This window comes from Drosophila albomicans, chromosome 4 (genome assembly GCF_009650485.2).
Source record: "Drosophila albomicans strain 15112-1751.03 chromosome 4, ASM965048v2, whole genome shotgun sequence".
NCBI classification, from domain to species: Eukaryota; Metazoa; Arthropoda; class Insecta; order Diptera; family Drosophilidae; genus Drosophila; species Drosophila albomicans.
The window spans coordinates 605,763-625,221 of record NC_047630.2 but is presented as its reverse complement, the minus strand read 5'-3'; the positions used below and the strand labels follow the sequence as shown (position 1 = coordinate 625,221).

Below are 19,459 nucleotides of genomic sequence, written 5' to 3'. Positions count from 1 at the left end.
CCTTTAATGCTTTAATTAAACTCACGTGGCCTATTAAAAATCAATTAGTAATTAAACATATAGCTTAAATCTAGGATAGGCAAACGGCCGATTTTTCAATCTCTACATAAGTTTTATTGTTCGTAACTGACTTATAAGAAGAATTTCGTTTCTTCAACTTTGCAATATGGCTATAAGCCATAGGCGACTTGTTCCGACATATATGCACTATGAGTCTTATTTACGAAAACATCGTAGATATTAAATAGTTGCCTTCGTGATTTAATCCGATTCAGTAATTGTAAGAATTTCGTTCACTCGCCTAATGTATGTATTTCGTTCGTTCCATATGGGCTTGCTATCGTTTTTCGCGTTTCCGCTGCATTCGATGCATTTTTGTAGTTGCTACCAAGATTGGCGTTAGTTTGAGCAATATGCAAAGCACTTCTACACAAAAAATAGGGTGTCATTTTTGACGCTGCAGTTTATGACTGTAGTAAGGCTTTGGGGTAAACTGACAACTGACAATTTAAAATCATTTGCTGATGGTGAATTGGTGGTGCATTTAAACCTAGTTGAATAGTCGTCGTTTAATGTGGTGCATAATGAGCTTTGAAGAGCTTGATTTTAACCAAATTGGAAGCAAGGAGAGACAAGATTGATGATATTTTTGTATCAATGGAAGTCTGTCTGCAGAATGAACCGCATCTACCGGCGAGCTCTACATTTAGATTTCCACAGCTAGAACAGCCGCTGGAAAAGGTAGCTGCTTCAAAAAGTGGACACGGGAACACAGAGTAGCTGGGAGGAGAGTGTCTTTTAGGGCACCTTTTCCGACTTGCGAGCAGTTTACGCAGTTTTTAATAAAGCGCTGCCATGGAGAACATGGAGCATGACATCGTCTCTTACGTGAAAGCACCATTGAAACACGTCATTGGTTGTTACCGAGCCTAGTGCTGTGGTTTTTGTGATCGCCCGAACCATTTAATTTATAATTGTTCCATCTTTTTAATTTTATCGGCTCTGCGTCTTAAAGAAGCAAAAAAGCTTATGTCTCAGCTGCCTAAATAAAAGGGCATATGCTTCGTGTTGGTAGCTTAGGTCCCTGTAAGTCTTGCGAAGCTAAGGATCACACCTTGGTTCATTTAAACAATTGTGTTCCACAGACGCAATGCGTTTCAATAGATCAGCTGAAAATCGTACAGACGTCTTTGTAGATCTTTCACGCGCATAACAGGTGTGTCCAGGTATGTCGTTCAGCACTGATGGCCATGTGGTATCAATTTGTTTAAAGTCTCAAGTTTCGGATAATTATACCGTTGTTGGTGCAGACAGACAGCCCAGCAAACGTACGACCGACCGAACCTCAGTTCTTTAAATCACAGCGTATTAATTTGCTTCTTAGGGCTAGTTTATTTTATGATTTGCTCTGCGTTGGTCGAATTTAGCAACAACGTATTCATTGTGCTCACTAACAAAGAGCTCGATTGCGATTTTTGCCGACTGGGTGTCGTTTGCCTGCGTGCGACACCGAAGTTTTGGGAGGCAGTTACACTCGCTGGCCCACTTTCAGTGACTTATTCACGGCAATTTATATCCGAAATCCGAGTCGGAAGTTTCGAAGTTGCTCCATCTCAACTCCAAGACCAGCGATGAAGCCCAAGCCATTGTGTCAAAGTCCCCTTTGACCAATGAAGGATTTCAGTCGACTTGGTCCAGCTTGACTGAGCGTTTCGAGAACACACGGTTGCTCGTGAACAGTCAGCTGAGAATTTTGTTTAACTTGCCCTCCATTGGGCAAGAGTCGGGTTCGGCTTTCCAGGAGCGGCAGAGCACCATTCAAGGGTGCCTGACAAACTTAGGTAACTCGAAAATCAACATCAAGAATTGGGCTTGTACCCTGGTCTTCTTGTGTTCTTTGAGGCTTCCCAAGTTGTTCCTTTTCCCTCTGGGAACAATCCATTTAAAACAAAAACGACATTCCAACGTGAGTTCACATCACTTTTCTTCTAGAGAGGTATCGGACCCTAGAAGCGATAGCGGAAGTGTCATCAAGCACGAACGCTCAGATGATTTCAAAAGCCTCTCGCAAGGAGGCCCCCGTCTCTAAGCAGGTCAACTCATTTGAGAGTAGAGTGACCACAAAGACCTAGTCCTGCAAATTGTGTTCCCTGGAGAACCATCCGATTCGATTGTGCCCTCGTTTCATTTTCAAATGAGTGTCAATGAAAGGGTCAACCACATTAAGCAACAGAAGCTGTGCTTTATCTGTTTCGCACGAGGCACAACTGCGCACAGCTGTTTTACGTGCAAGGGTCGTCATCATACACTCTTGCATCGACCCGACGCCGACAGTCAATTATCCCACTCCAACTCACTTTCCAAATCATGCAGTCCACTCTTTCCCCATCAGCTAATGTGCAATGATTCGGTGTTGCCAGTTTAGCTTATTATAAGCTAGTATTAGCATATTTGAAAGTAAAAAAAATATGCTTTATGACATGAAATTTCGGAGCTTGTTCTTTTTTTTTGCCGATGGTTATGTGCAGTTCATATGATCGTCAATTTATTTCTAATCGATAGTGTCATCGAAGATCGATAAGTTGGTTGAAGTGTTACCACTAATCATTTGGAGTTGTGAAATTAAATAAAGCGTTTGGTAAAATGCCGAAATTGATATGTGTATGTATTTATAAACAAATTTTTCGCAACATTGAAGAAGCACATGTTAGCAATCGGAAATAATAAGATATTTAATAAGATTATTCTTCACACATACAAAAAACTGTTGTCCATCACCTTTGGATTGATGTTTTTTCTTTTGAAAACTGTCGCAATGGAAATTTAAATACCTAATCAAAAATTGCCACCCACATAAAAATATAAAAAGGTTACATGTTTTCTCTCAATTGCGTGTAGCTTATTTTTCAGCATTATTTTGTTTAATTTTGGTTTATTCTAGCTTATTTTTTTTTTTTCAAAAGTCTAGCTTTTACGGGTGCTCAAAACCTGGCAACACTGCTGGCAGTTAACACACAAGGTGTTCTGCTGAGAACAGCTGTTATACACGTCTGCCATTACGGCGTTCGGTATACAGATCGGGCTCTGATCGATTTTGGTCAGAGGCCACCTTTATGTCTGAAAAGATGTACAAGCGCTTGATGCCATATACATTCGTTCAAAGCCACGTCTTTGGCCTGACTCAAGCTATAGCAGCCCAGCCCCGAAAGTATTGCCAATTCCTAATTGGCTCCCCGATGCGATCAGATCTGCAGATTGAGGCGTCGGCGTACGTCCTTCCCGAATCAGCAGGAAATCTGCCGTCCTGCTCTGCCTCACAAACAATCCTCGACAATCTGGCCGACCCTAAGTTCAATGAGAGTTAGCAGATAGACGTGCTTTTAGGCGCAGATATCCTCCCATCCGTTCGACTCTAGTCCGAACGTTTGTGGGACCCTCAGGTCAAGAGACTATTTTCGGTTGGATCCTGACTAACCCTGTGTCGGAATCCGTTTCTAAATCCATCTCGTCCTTTTCGACTCGACTGTACGTTGATCTTACTTCTACGATAGTAACTGTGACGGGACTCCCTATACATCTATTTCAGATTTCTCGGCTATATTGTCCGTCGACGTTCTGTGACGGGACTCCACTCTGAACCCTTTTCGTCTTGACAGTCCGTCGAATGAACCCCTACGAATGTTACTGTGAACCCCTACGAATGTTACGGGACCTTATTCTGAACCTAGGTCCAACGAACCTCTAAGATCGGTTCTGTGTTAGGACGTTACTTAAATTCTATTTCGACACCTTCGGCTCGACTGTCCGTCGAAAGAACTCCTATGAAGCGAAATGAACCTTTCTCCAAATGTGTGGAGGAGGAGGACCTTCAACCTTCCGGCAAATCCGTCGGAAGGATCGAACGTTGTCAAATTCTATCAAATCCTGCATATCCATACATGACACGCTAAGTGTGGCGGATAATCGACGTTTATCTTAAATTCGACACATTATCGATCAAAATACTTATGTATAATAAACTAAACACATTTTTTTAAAACGCGATCCATATCTATTTGTTTTTATATCCGCTATTATAATTTTGTACCGACAGGAAATGTTATGCTTTTTAGTTTGCAATTAAGTTTGTTTCAAATTTTTCCCACGCCCATTTGATAATATTTTCAAAACCTATCAAAATAATATACCACAAAAATACTATAAACAAGTAAGAAAGCTACAGTCAAGTGTGCTCGACCGTGAGATACCCGCTACCCATTTTGAATAAAAACAAAACATTGCGGTATTATTTTTAAAATATACCGAAAATACTACAAAAATACTAAAAATACACCAAATGGTGTCGATATAGTATCACATTCAAAATATACCATAGACGCCACAATATACCAGATTGTCGGCCAAAGCCACTAAGACCCCTAGTAGGTAGGCGTTTTTGCCCATACAAAAGTATTTCTTTAATAACTTCCACAATTTTTATCTGATCGCAACCAAAATTTCAGGAATAACAATAACTACAGTTATTATTATATATACCAAAATTCGACTCAAGCTTTAGATTACGCTTGCTATTTGATTTTTGTCGAAATTTTAAATAAACCTGATCTGCGTACAAACATTACAATAGCTCTATCTCTTATAGTCTTTGAGATCTACATAGGTGTTAATACGAACAGACAGACAGACGGACATGGCTGTTGACGCTGATCAAGAATATATATACTTTATAGGGTCGGAGATGAATGTTTCGGCCTTCCGTCCAGGTATTGGGTTGCGCCCCTCGGGGAGTGTCGTGGTGGTTGTGGTTAGATGGGCCCCGCTCCCCACACAGGAGGAACTGTCCAGTCCAAACAACTAACTGGCTCTTCAATTGTGTACCTTCAGAGAATCTTCAAGGGGGCGCTTATCAACGCCAATTCCAAATGTGCTGCATTTTGTCCGACCAAGTGTCATCTCATGTTTTTTCATCTCTCTGTTCGCTGAATACAAATAACAATTCACACATAGTTATAATATATTGTAAGTAGTATTAATGTAATTATCTATTAAGGATATGGAATTGCTACACCAAAGGGTTCTCCCTGGCGGGACAAGATATCATTGGCGATTTTGGAGCTGCAGGAAAAGGGAGATATTCAAATGTTATACGACAAATGGTGGAAAAATACAGATGAGACGTGCAAACGCAAAAGCAGTAATAAACATTCAAAAGCAAATGCCTTAGGGCTTGAAAGTATAGGTATAAATATATTCTAATATTTTTGTTACCTCTGTATTTGTATCTCTTGTATGCCTTAATATCAGGTGGAGTCTTTGTTGTGCTTATTGCTGGAATACTGATTGCCTTCATAGTCGCATTATCCGAGTTTTTAATAAACTTTCGTAATCAAGAAAATACAAAAAGAAATCACCAATGCATCAGTAATAAAAATAATTGCAATACAAGCACCGCATCAATTGTTGGAGATGCGCAGGACGATTATAGGCAACCACCACGATCGTTATGGGCAGAAGTTTTTGAGGAATTACGCTTTGCTTTGTGGTGCACTAATAAACGACAAAAACCACAGCTTAGAACGTGCTGCGAGAAATGTCAAATAAATAAATAATTAAAATATAAAAACAAGTATTCAAACTTATATTTGTTTATGCAACCAATTGGAGCTCAATTAATTATTAGCGCAACTTTATTTGATATATAATTGTTCACAATATAAAAATTACTTATATGATATCAAAGCTGTAACTTGTGGGATTTTATAAAATAAAGTCAATTATCTTACGCTAAGATGAGTCTCACTTGCCGCGGACAAAATATAATTTTTAATTTTGAGTGTTGAAGCAAACGCAAGTCCATAGTAATTTATTGCTTAATAACTCGGTATACACATTTTTATCGTAGCAGATAGCTATCAGCTATATCATCTCAGCGGTTGACTAATAACGAATGTACTTTATGTGTCAAAGATGCCTACTTCTACATGATACTACATACATTTTCTATACGCATCAAATTATAATAGCCGATATAATGATACATAAACGAATCTGCAAGCCCTGCTATTTTCGGATCGGCCTACTGTCTTGTTAAATGTATTCTTTAATACGATTGTATTTATTCATAAGTCCTAGAATTGCAGTCGCTTAAAGTTTAACATGGTGGTTATAGTAATAATATAATATAGACTATCATATAATCCTCATATCGTTTAAAGCGTTAAAGATGGGTCTTCTGTTTATAACACGTATTTCCGTTCGTCACAAAAATCCTCTATGGGTACAATATATACATAAATGACTTCAAATCAAATTTGTTCAATTTTATCCCACATACTCGTAATAAATACTCTACCCTTTCTTGCAAGTAAATTTTATTTTAATTTGATTACCAAGTAGATGCTCTATATATTTAATAGTTAATCACATTGCATATATGTATGTACCTGTACCTTGACATGTAACAATTAAGTGCATATGTAACAACTGACATATGTGTGTAAATATTTCCCAGTGAGCTTTTTCGATAGAAAAAGTATGTTGATACAGTACTACATTGAAAGAGTGCAAAATATAATATACCAGATTGTCAGCCAAAGCTACCAAAAAAACCGTCTTCCCCATACAAAAGTTTTTCTTTAATATCTCTTACATTTTTTATCTGATCGCAACCAAATTTTCAGGAATCATAGACAATAGATATTATGGTCTGGCTATAAAATTCAATTAGTTATTCAGTTTTTGTCGATTTGCAGAGGGTGAAGTGGGCGTGGTAAAAATTTGAAACAAACTTGATCTGCCTGCAAACATAACAAGTGTGGACGAAAAAAAAATAATATCTCTGTCTCTTATAGTTTCTGAGATCTAAGTGTTCATACGGACAGACGGACATGGTTATATCGTCTCGGTTGTTGACGTCAAGAATATATATATATTTTATAGGGCCGGTGATGCCTTCTTATGCCTGTTATGTAAATTTCCTGCCGGCACAAAGTTATAATACTCTATGCATAGAGGGTGGTAAGCATTTATCTAATTACGGTGGAAATCATCTAGTACATCCTTCAAATTGGCAGCACCGAGATGTGTATAAAATGTTTCTGATAACACGTTGAACGTTTTACAATTAATCCGGGCAAACATTCAAAAAATATAATTTTCTATAATTTGTTGCAATATTTCAGGTGTGCAGGTTTAAGCTACTGCACGATATTCTTATACCGTTTACAAGTAGATTAAAATGTGTTCAACAGACAGAAGGAGGCATCTGCGACCCCATAAACAATATACAAATGAAAAAAATAATAGAATCGAGCACGCATAATTGAAAGCTGAAAATTTGCTTGCGATCCTAAATACAAAAAGTAAGAAAGGCTACTTTCGACTGTGCTTGTCTGTGAGGTACCCGCTACAACATTTAAAATATACCACAGAGTGCAAGATATACCAGATTTTCAGTCAAAGCTCTTAGTTGCTAGTAAGTAGGCGTATCTGCCCATACAAAAGTATTTCTTTAATAACTACGACAATTTTTATCTGATTACAAACTTTTTGGGATGACAAAGACTGTAGATATTATTGTATGTCATAAAATTCGACTCTATCTTTAAAATTACGCTTGTTATCTAGGTTTGTTTATTTGTGAAGACGGTAGTGTGCAAAAATTTGCACACGGGTACAATCATTCCTTATATTTGGAGTTGTTGATATGCTTAAAAATTTTGACACTGTAATTTATGTAATTTCAATTTAATTAGCTCCATGTCTTTGGAATCAATATTTTTAGCGACAATAGTCGCAAGGAATAAAGATGCTTGAATGCTCAGAATATGAAGTTTGATCAATTTCATGCAATAAGTGTATTTTTTCAAGTAAAAATAGAAACTTCTTTTAATTTTTTTTGTCATTTTATTGCATTTTACATAAATATACAACAGAAGCCTATATTTTTCAGTCAATAATAAAAACTTAAGAAAGACAAACGAATTTTGTCATGATGATCTTTTCAATTTTTATTAATGTTAGTAGTTTGTAAAACTTGTCAATAGTGTAATGTAAAATGCTTAACAGAATACAAGAAAATTGCTGTTTTTTTAAATCTGAATTTAAGCAAAAGTTATTTTTGTAATTTGTTTGAAATATCATTATATAACTATTACATAAAAAATAATCTTTCAATGTCACAAAAGGAACACTGAGCATGTGCAATAGAAGACCTACTCTATGCGCAACCCTCGCTTGCCGATGTACATAAACACCAACTGGGGTGACTATAATGTAAAACGGGTTCGGATCTGCGACATTTATAAGCTGCCTGCGTTTGCGTATATTTTCAGAGATTATATGCATCTGTCTGCGAACTAGAACACCCGCAGTAAATCATTATTAAATTAAATTGTATTAGAAATGACTGTCAGTGTTGTTGAGCCGATGCTTCACTTAAATTACTAACATCTCTTTTGATTTGGTTCATATATAACGAGCATTTATTTCCAGAGTCTAAAACACACATAAACATTCAGTTTGATGTAAGCTAGTGGACTGTGTGGATGTCGTGGGTGCGTTTTTAAAAATTTGTTGGAAATAATTAAAATTTAAAATCTAGAGTAACCAAAGTTCCCTGTGCTTCTATAATCGAGGTCCGGTGTGGTACTCTTTTATTTTTATAAAATGCCAATGATTTACTGCTAAACATCGAATTATTTGAAACCTAATAATACGTTCATTTTAAATATGCTTATCAGTTCATAAAGCACCACGAATGTGCGCTTCTCTGCTTATAAAAAGAATTTGTGATTTTTTACTCAATTACGCACCTATTTATATAGTTATCTATTGATACGTTAAAATTATATATCCTTAAAACTTTGCAATATACTTTAAACATCATTAAAACAATTAAGAAAGCTACAGTCGAGTGTGCCCGCAACCCTTTTTAAGTAGAAGCAAAATATTGCGGCATTAATTTTAAAATATACCAAAATAAAAAACCGCAAAAATACTAAAAAAAATTTGTCAAATGGTATATTGATATGGGGCTACATTCAAGATATATTATACCGTGCAAAATTTGCAAGATTGTCAGCCAAAGCTATCCGTTTTCAACCATATTTACCAGAATATCAACTTAATATACCAAAAAAATTCTGATATTGAATAAGTTTATGGTGACGGAGAAGCCTCTGTCTTCCTGTTACATACATTGTAGGCACAAAGTATAAAACATCACATGCCAGTTGGAGATTTATTAATTTAAAATTAAACGAAATTAATTTAAAATAAATCAAATTCTTCTTCGTTAGGAAACTATTCAATTAGCGACCGTGTTTATGACTGACCTTACAAAGTCAGCCAGAAAAAAAAGACAAAGAGAGATTAAGAATCGCGTAATGTTAAAAATAAACGCTAGTTACAATGATAAACAAAAAATTAGGTTTATTTTCACCAAACGATGCGCAAAAGACTGTAATTTATTTAAATGTAGTAATTTCTCAAAAATTATATTATTCAAAAATTGTAAGTATACAAAACATTGTTAAACAATAATTAGCAAATTGTTGGGACTTTAATTTACACCACTTGAATAGGACTTTAGCACTTTAGCTGAAATCCACTTAAAAATATTCCAATTTTTTTTCCATTTTTTAAATTAAATTACTTAATTATAAATTAATAATATGTTATATTTAAAAAAAAAGTTTTAAATGTTTGAGCAACCTTTTTTCTGCAAAATTTCACACATTCGGTCCGGAAGGCAAGCATACAATTTTTACAAAGAATTGCTGACCATGCACTTGACGTGTTAGCCATCACATTCTCAATGATATTCAAGTCTGGCGAATAGCCAGCTTAATAACTTCACGTTTTAGCTCGGCATTAAACTATCCGGGCCGTATGTGAAGGTGTATTGTCATGCTGGAGTATGTATGAAGGTTGGAACAAATTTAAACGCACAGGTGTAATAATAATAATAAAAATGGCCGCCCACACTATAATACCTCCAGCACTGCTCTGTGACTTGTTAAGATGTAGTGGTTCTTTTCGAAAATCGTAAAAATAATAGTCGTAACCATCGAAACCCTCCAAATAAAAACGAAAAGACAACACGTCGCCACGTTGATTTTTAGTCTCTTCAGGTGTTGAGTATTATCTATAACACGCCGCATGGTTGTCAAATTTGCCTTAACGTTGCATTTTTCCATTTATATGTATATTTAAATAATAAAACCGCAATATTTGGCTTTTACTAAAATGGGTACCGGGTATCTCACAGTCGAACACACTCGACTGTAGCTTTCATACTTGTTTTTTTTTGTAGTTTGACAATAGATACCCCAGAATCCTTGTTAGCTTGGATTTTTTCTTCTACCCACTCAGATAATGAAGTACCATGCCCCATTTGAATTATTTTTTATTTAATATAAACTTCAAATAAATCAAATTATACTTTATGTTGTACACAGATAAAATTGGACTGTGTCACTCAACTAGAGCCTTATTTCATAATTTTTGGTACAAATATGTACATACATATTTATATAGAACATTTTGAGTACTCACAGATAGACGACAGCATAAACATAAACAACGAATATAAGCAAACAAGAGACGAAATTTCTACAAAATAATATGTCGATTAATTGTGGAATTGATAGTGATGGAGGAGGAGATAGACATGTGCACTGTCAAATCGAGATGAGTAAAATTGTATGTCCTAAGAACCTAACTCCAGGATTATCTGCAAAAAACATTACAGACACAAACACAAATCAACAAGTAAGTCATGTAAAAAAATACAAAAATACCGAAATTTATCTATCGTGGCATTCACCATCAACTTGGTACTTGGTATTTCATTATCAAAAGTTTTTCCAGCAACGTAAATAAAACAAATTAAATTTTCAAATCTATTTACATATATCGGGGAAATAAAAAACTTCTTTTTGTGCTGAAAATGACAGAATTTGTCGATATCAAAGATTATTAAACATAAAAAACAAACGACTCACGAGGCGAAAAATAATCAACTTAAAACCCATGTTCTTTTAAATATTGTATTTTAAAACAAAGAGTATTTAATCAATTTATTAAAAAGTGATTACTGGTCTAAGAACTAAGCACTAATGAGTATAAAAATAAAAATCAGAATCATTATTCCTTGTCATTGCCATTAATTGTAATTTGAATGCCACAACAAAAATATTGGGTTTCGGTGTAACCAAAAAATATGTTTACCACTTTGGTTTAAACGGATAGTGATGACTTAAATAGTATTTATATGTTTCAAAATTTATTGAGGCTGGGATTTTCGCTTAAAGGAGCGGTTTAACATTTAACTTTAGTAGTTCCCCTCCTTCTTGCATTCTCGCCTAATATACAAATTTCTCCCAGATAGCCACAGTTCAACTTCCAGACCGCGGAAGTTGGAGCTCGAAATTGGATTTTATCTTATCTGTCGTTGGATTAGCGATTGGTTTGGGAAATGTATGGCGTTTCCCATATTTGTGCTACAAAAATGGAGGTGGCGCGTTTATACTTCCCTACATCATTACATTATTCCTAGCTGGCATTCCAATGTTTTTTATGGAGCTAGCACTTGGCCAAATGTTAACCATCGGTGGATTGGGGGTATTTAAAATTGCACCAATTTTCAAAGGTATGTGACATTTTAATTTAAGAAATATATAAATTTTGTTTTTGTCTTAAATATAATGCTAATTGTTGTGACATGTGTGTCTCCCTCACGTCACATCGTTGTTTCACGCATAACCACGAATTTAAAATATCCATTTATGAGGTTTCATTAGAACTAACATGTCACCGTAAGGAATCTTAACTCATTTTAAACCAGGGGTGCTTAATCTATTGCTCTTGATGCTAATTTTCTTTATGTATATGTATATAAGAAAATACATATGTACATTGTATGTGGGCAATCGTCGTAAGTATATGTATATATGATGACCATTACATTGGCCAACCAAAAAATACCAACAATTTTGTCTTCTCCACATCGGCAAAATAGAAAGAAAAAATTGGCATATATTTTCTAATTCTGCTTATAGATCGACATACACCATCGGCATCAACATAGACCTACACGTTTATATATAATTCTAAAGGCTCCTTTGGCTAAGCATTTTTTTATGGAAAGGAAATGGAAATGTTTATCTTTGTATTCGTACCATATATAAATACCGTCTACCCATATTGAATAAAATATACCAAATTAATACCGCTAAAATACTGAAATATATCAAAGGCTATTTTTGAAGCTGGCGAAAAAAATTTTAGCTCTATCTCTTATAGTCTCTGAGATATAGGTGCTCATACGGGCAGACAGACAGACGGACATGGCTAGATCGTCTCGACTGTTGACGCTGATCAAGAATATATATATATATAGGGTCGGAGATGCCTCTTTCTACCTGTTTCATGCATTTCCCCCCGGCGCAAAGTTATAATACCCTATGGGAAGCGGGTATAAATATATGCGTACCTTTATAAAAAATTAAAAAAGTTATTCAAAGGGAACTGTCGCAAACAATCAGCATATTTCTTAATATTTTATCATGTAGTAAATTTACAAGAATTCCATTAATTAATCTCAAATTTCCATAGGAATTGGTTATGCTGCAGCCGTTATGTCCTGCTGGATGAATGTGTATTACATTGTTATATTGGCTTGGGCTGTATTTTATTTCTTCATGTCGATGCGAGCGGGTATGTTTTACTATTCAATAGTTTCAAATCATTAAAAAAAAAAAAAACAAAAAATATTTGAACATTTCAGATGTACCATGGCGTACATGCAACAATTGGTGGAATACAATAAATTGTGTCAATCAGTACGAACGAAAAAATTTACTTTGTTGGGATAAAATCGTTAATGGCACTACTAACAAAGTTTGCAATGTAGCTGCCACGAATATTTCATCTTTGGAGCTTACGGATCCAGTTAAGGAATTTTGGCAGTAAGTAGAAATTACCGTATAGATAAAGAGCTGTTCCCAGCATAATATATATTTCACATTAATTTTAGTGTGACCTTTTTAGCAACCTTTCTGACCCTTAACTTGTCGCTGAAATGGTAAAAAATAAAAATTGATATTTAAACAGATGAAATTACATTTATTGCCTATTTCTATGGAGACAATATCCCATGAACATATTAATGAAACTTAAATTTTTATTTAATTATCCTTCTTTATATTTGTGTTCACTTTGCTGGTAAAAGTCCAGAGTAATAGGTAGTCTATTTCTTCGTCTGTGGCACAACTAATTTGACATCCACATACATACATTCCAGTATCGGAGAATCGATTCGCTTAACATTTTTTCTTTGAGCTTGGAACAGCGAAATGATGCCGAAAATTTTTTTCGCAGCCTTTGTTATATAAAATTGCGCGGAAAAAACACGATTTCGCTTATCTGGGAACAACACTTAAGATTGATTAAATCTCAAGACTCTCAAGCATTTTTAAAAGGTTGTAGATATAGAAAACAAAAAAACCCAAAATTGCTTATTAGCCAGCGGTGCTACAAGACCGTTGTATATAAACGTTAATTACGAATTTCATAGTGAGTACTCTTTGTTATTTTTAGGCGCCGGGCTCTACAAATATCGTCTGGAATTGAGGAAATAGGCAGCATTCGCTGGGAACTCGCAGGTACTCTTCTACTTGTTTGGATATTATGCTATTTTTGTATTTGGAAAGGAGTCAAATGGACAGGAAAAGTGGTCTATTTTACCGCACTATTTCCATATGTACTACTAACTATTTTATTAATTCGCGGGATTACGCTACCCGGTGCGTTGGAGGGTATTAAGTTTTATATTATTCCAAACTTTTCAAAACTTTCCCATTCCGAGGTACGTTTGATATGAAATATAAATAAAATCAATTAATCATTGAGATATTTAAAGGTCTGGATCGACGCGGTTACACAAATTTTCTTTTCGTATGGACTGGGACTGGGAACATTAGTGGCTCTTGGCAGCTACAATAAGTTTACTAATAATGTGTATAAGTAAGAACATCAGGTTTTAAATTTTAAAATATTAGTTCTTAAATTCGAAATTTTTAAATCTAGGGACGCATTAATTGTTTGCACTGTAAACTCAAGTACAAGCATGTTTGCTGGTTTTGTGATTTTTTCGGTTATTGGATTCATGGCGCATGAACAAGAAAGGCCAGTGGCAGAAGTGGCAGCATCAGGTTCGTATATTGAATTTAAGTTTACAAATATCCAGGTATGATCATGTATTTTAATAATTTACAAATAATTTGTAAATCCCATTCTTACATTTTATAATTTTTTTTTTAGTAATTACGGTTACGTGAGTTTACTTATAGTATTTGGGCTTAGCAGTCAATTACGTGAAGAATCGAGTCATAGTTGTACTTTTTGTATGTAATTGGCTTGCTTCGTTTTTTTAAAAATTCATTCATATACTACATATGGCAGTTTTGCTTATTATAAGCTAGTAATAGCATATTTGAAAATATAAAAGCTTGTAAAATATAGTATGTATCTAGCTTATACTATAGCTTGAAATATAGCTTATTTTAAAATTCATCTAGCATATTCTTGTTTTAAATATATTTCCGACATAAACGGTTTGTTTTATAAGAAAAATAAGAAAATAGCAAAATAGCAATTCACACAAAAAACTATTATAAATCCATCACCTTTAAATTGATGTTTTTTCTTTTGGAAACTGTCGCAAAGGAAATTTAAAGACCTAATCATAAATATAGCCCTCAAAGATTTTTTCCTCCTACATAAAAAGATAATAAGGTTTCATGTTTTCTCTCATTTGGGTGTAGATTATTTTTCTGCATTATTTTTTTTTTAAATTTGGATTGTTCTAGCTTATTTTTTCAAAAATCTAGCTTACACAGGTGCTCAAAACCAGGCAACACTGTTCATATGGTGTATTTATTAATTCTTAATTTTTTACCTTGAATGGTTTGCTTCATGATGCACCAATATTTTTTTATATTATATACATTTTTCTTTAAATATATACATATATAAAAAAGAAGATATAAAATTGATTTCCACTTAATATAAAGCATCAGGTTATTTTGCTCAATAATCCATCATTCCTGAACATTAGTTTTTGCATTCAGCAGAAAATTTCACACTCAAAAATGTAAAATTATATTGGTATCACAATAAAATACCATATAATCAATTTACTGATATTTATCGGTGAACAGTTTTTTGCTATTCCGGGTTCACATTTTGTAAATAGTTAATTGAATAACTGAAAAAGTTAAATTTTGATTTGAATTTTGAATTTTATGTAAAATGCATATTGATTTAGTAACATTAATTATTAATTGAATGAACTACATACCGTTGAAAAAATTAAAATTATTAAACTGAACTGATTTCTGATCGATCATAAAAATGTTATAATTTCTGATCAGTATTATCAGTTAAAAATGCCTAAAGGTCCGTTTTATTGTTTTATTTTGATACGAGTATTTTTCATGAAAAAAAAAACAATAATATTATAGAATCCTGCATACATGATAAGAGCCGCGAAACTTTCAAATAGACATATGTATGACAAAAGTATATATGTGTTGCAAAATATATATATATTTTTTATTAAATCTTAATTCACATGTTTTTTTTTTTTGTTTTATTTGATTTCTTTAGGACCTGGATTAGCTTTTCTTGTATATCCCTCAGCAGTGTTGCAACTTCCAGGATCTCCAATGTGGTCTTGTCTTTTCTTTTTTATGCTTCTTCTAATTGGTTTAGACTCGCAGTTCTGCACTATGGAAGGCTTTATTACCGCTATCATAGATGAGTGGCCACAACTATTAAGAAAACGCAAAGAGATTTTTATAGCTGTAGTGTGTTTGTTGAGCTATTTAGTTGGATTGACCTGTATAACACAAGTGAGTTTTTCCTTAATATTTCATTCACCAAACCTATGTACTTATTTTAAGAGCATTTCGCTCACACTCTGAATGGACAGGTTCCAAAAGAAAACACCTCCGACCCGACGTTCTTGATCAACGCCAAAAGCCGAGACGATCTAGTCATGGCCGTCTGTCCGTATGAACACCTAGATCTCAAAGATTAAAAGATATAGAGATATAACTTGTTATGTTTGCACGCAGATCACGTAAATTGACAAAACTCGAATAACAAGCGAACAACAATCTGGTATATTTTGGTATATTTATAATGCCGCGCTGTTGTACTTTTATTCAAAATGGTTAGCAGGCATCTCACAGTCGAACACACTCGACTGTAGCATTCTTACTTGTTTTTTGTTATTATTGTACTATGTACAATAAATCGAAACACTAACTTTAAGATTACACATGCTCAAATCGATTTTTTTCAAAAACAGTACGGTATTTTTCTCATAATATACCAAATTAATATACCGAAAAAAAATACTAAAATCTTCTGAAGGCTAAATCTTGATCTGCGCTACATAACAAGTTCTGTCGAAACAAATTAAATCTCTATACAAAAGTTATAATACCCTCTCACAAAGTTATAATGTTGTATTAACATTTTTCGAGTACGATTTGTACTCTTTTGGAGTACCAAGCGGTTAGTGTGTTCAAGTACTTGTGCTGCACAACTACTACCTATGTACGCTATTAAATAATAAATTATCTTACTTTTTTTAATCACTTTTTCTTAGGGTGGAATGTATATTTTCCAAATTTTGGATTCGTATGCTGTTAGTGGCTTCTGTCTACTATGGCTGATATTTTTCGAATGTGTTTCAATATCATGGTGTTATGGCGTTGATCGCTTTTACGATGGTATTAAAGACATGATTGGATATTATCCGACTGTGTGGTGGAAGTTTTGCTGGTGCGTAACAACGCCGCTTATATGTTTGGTAAGATTGCCATTACAAAACAACAATCTAAATATAAATTATTGAATTGTATCATGTTTAATATAAATTTTTTTCCAGGGAGTATTCTTATTTAATATAGTGCAATGGACGCCAATTAAATATCTAGACTACAATTATCCATGGTGGGCACATGCATTTGGCTGGTTCACAGCATTGTCGTCGATGCTATATATTCCGGCATATATGATTTGGTTGTGGAAACGAACGCCTGGCGACCTATGCGATGTAAGATTTAACTTAATCCTCTAGTACCTACAGCCTGTGTGGGAACTAAAGAGTTCATTCTATAGCATAATTGTCTGATAGGAATAGAAATAGTTTTAAATATTGTATTAGTGCTAACAAAAGTATTAAGGCTTTATACAATTTCCTTTTGCGAAAACTGTATTTAGCTGGCCCATCCTACAAACGACATTCATTTTGGTATGCATGAAAACCAAATCGAGTGGTCGGATAAAAAAACTATTATTATCTTTTTATGTATATAAATACAAAAAATTAAATATATTTAATATGGTTCATTTTAACGAATATTACAGAAAATTCGGTCGATTGTTCGAATTGAAGAAGATATTCCACGATTACGTGAGAAAATGCAGAGGGAAGCCATTGCAAAGGAAATTGATGCGGCTTAAATGTAATTATTTAAGTAATTTTAGAAATATTTTAACATCCCTGCAAAGTGATTCTGCAGTTACAGTTATAGAAATAAATTTCGATTTTATTGTGTTCTTATCTTAAAGCCAGAAGAGAAATGATGATAAGCATTTCGAATATACATAATTATGATAATTTTTATTTTTTGAATTGTAAGTTGAAATATTTTTAATTAGTATAGAAAACTTTTTACTGTATACTATTGTAAAATATTTTGGCTTGAAGAAAACAAGTACCTAACGATTATTATCACTGGTAAACGATTTTAGCACAAATAACAAATTAATAATTTAGTTATTTTAATCAAATTTATGATTATCTATTTCTGGTTATCTATTGATTTATTGTTAAGTCAATGGCTTATTAGAAAGTAAACATATTTGTTAAATCTAGAATTTACTTATTAATAATAATTTAATAATCTTTAATCTATGCCTATATTGTGCTCGCAGGACTTTATCGTAGTCTATTTGTAAAAATTTAGACGTTAACTGTTTGTGTCAATTAGTTTTATTTTTTATATGCAAAAAAAAAAAATATATATATATATAATTATTTTTTCGCGTAACGCGAATGTTAAACAAAAAATAAAACAACGATTTTATTTTTAAATAACTTATAGACGAACTTTATTGGTATTGGAAAATTAGCGGGCTACGCGTCTTGTCTGAGGAAAGTGTCTTTAAAAACTAACTTTACAATATGTTGGGTTTGAACAAGAAACTTCATATTGCGACTTAGTGCTAACATGTTGAGTCCCCAAATTGCAATGGAAAATTTTAATTGATCTTTGGACTTTGAAAGTGGCGTGAGGTGGATCTTTTTGTTTGTGACGATTGGTCGCCGTCGCGACGGGTTTTATGTTTAGAATATGATCTTTATGTGAATGCAATAGTATCTTTTGGAAGATAGGGGAATAATTACGAGAATGTGTCACATACGAGAAATGAGTGTGGTGGTGGATATGTCATGTGTTTTCTTACTTGCTAAGTAGTATATAACAATAAGAATTAAGATTAATACAATTGTTATTGTTGAATATTTGTAGATAATATTTTCCTTATTGTTATACAAAATCATTATACCCGCTACCCATAGGGTAGAAGGGTATTATAACTTTGTGCCGGCAGGAAATGTATGTAACAGGTAGAAGGAGGCATCTCCGACCCTATAAAGTATATATATTCTTGATCAGCGTCAACAGCCGAGACGATATAGCCATGTCCGTCTGTCCGTCTGTGTGTCTGTCCGTCTGTCCGTCTGTCCGTATGAAACACTGGATCTCAGAGACTATAAGAGATAGAGCTATAATTTTTTTTCGATAGCATTTGTTATGTTTGCACGCAGATCAAGTTTGTTTCAAAATTTTTGCCACGCCCACTTCCGCCCCCGCAAATCAAAAAAATCGAATAACAAGCGTAATTTTAAAGCTAGAGTTCCGAATTTTGGTATATACAATAATAACTATAGTATTTATGATTTCTAAAAATTTGGTTGCGATCAGATAAAAATTGTCGAAGTTATTAAAGAAATACTTTTGTATGGGCAAAAACGCCTACTTACTAGGGGTCTTAGTTGCTTTGGCTGACAATCTGGTATATTGAGCCGTCTATGGTATATTTTGAATACGGTACTATGTCGATATACCAAATATACCATTCGGTATATTTTTTTTAGTATTTTTGCAGTATATTTTGAGAAAATACCGCAAAATATATTTCTTTTATTCAAAATGGGTAGCGGGTATCTCACAGTCGAGTACACTCGACTGTAGCTTTCTTACTTGTTTCTTTTGTTTCTATGTTTGATAATGGCACTATTTTAGTTACATTGTATTCTGTAAGCATAAGTGTTGTGAATTGTTGGACTCTATTTGATAATTTTACATTTTTTAGT

General features: G+C 33.9%; 2 protein-coding genes across 6 annotated transcripts in view; both read left to right on the top strand.

Annotated features, from left to right (window-relative positions):
• LOC117573166 (glutamate receptor ionotropic, kainate 2) overlaps positions 1 to 10,658 on the top strand; it is a 40,696-nt gene extending 30,038 nt beyond the window's left edge. For 3 of the 5 annotated variants that reach the window (XM_052006277.1, XM_034256131.2, XM_052006279.1), the window contains 2 exons: positions 5,051 to 5,239; positions 5,305 to 5,672. In XM_052006277.1, the coding sequence (XP_051862237.1) occupies positions 5,051 to 5,239; positions 5,305 to 5,609 (494 nt within the window). In that variant the 3' untranslated portion in view covers positions 5,610 to 5,672. Of the gene's footprint in view, positions 1 to 5,050; positions 5,240 to 5,304; positions 5,673 to 10,539 lie in introns of those variants that run through there. The other 2 variants (XM_034256133.2, XM_052006278.1) reach the window with 2 other exon arrangements.
• Positions 10,627 to 18,087, top strand: LOC117573169 (sodium- and chloride-dependent GABA transporter 1). Its single transcript, XM_034256140.2, has 11 exons — positions 10,627 to 10,773; positions 11,389 to 11,653; positions 12,619 to 12,720; positions 12,791 to 12,971; positions 13,603 to 13,870; positions 13,925 to 14,028; positions 14,092 to 14,216; positions 15,673 to 15,917; positions 16,682 to 16,885; positions 16,964 to 17,131; positions 17,446 to 18,087. The coding sequence occupies exons 1-11, from the start codon at positions 10,627 to 10,629 to the stop codon at positions 17,539 to 17,541; spliced, it is 1,905 nt and encodes a 634-aa protein (XP_034112031.1). The 3' UTR covers positions 17,542 to 18,087.
• Positions 18,088 to 19,459: the final 1,372 nt, after the last annotated feature.

Excerpts from the sequence above, each read along its gene's own strand:
- LOC117573169 (XM_034256140.2), top strand. The coding sequence starts at position 10,627 with ATGTCGATTAATTGTGGAATTGATAGTGATGGAGGAGGAGATAGACAT. Across the intron at positions 12,721-12,790 it reads CTTCATGTCGATGCGAGCGG|ATGTACCATGGCGTACATGC; the intron begins GTATGTTTTACT and ends TGAACATTTCAG. Across the intron at positions 13,871-13,924 it reads CAAAACTTTCCCATTCCGAG|GTCTGGATCGACGCGGTTAC; the intron begins GTACGTTTGATA and ends AGATATTTAAAG.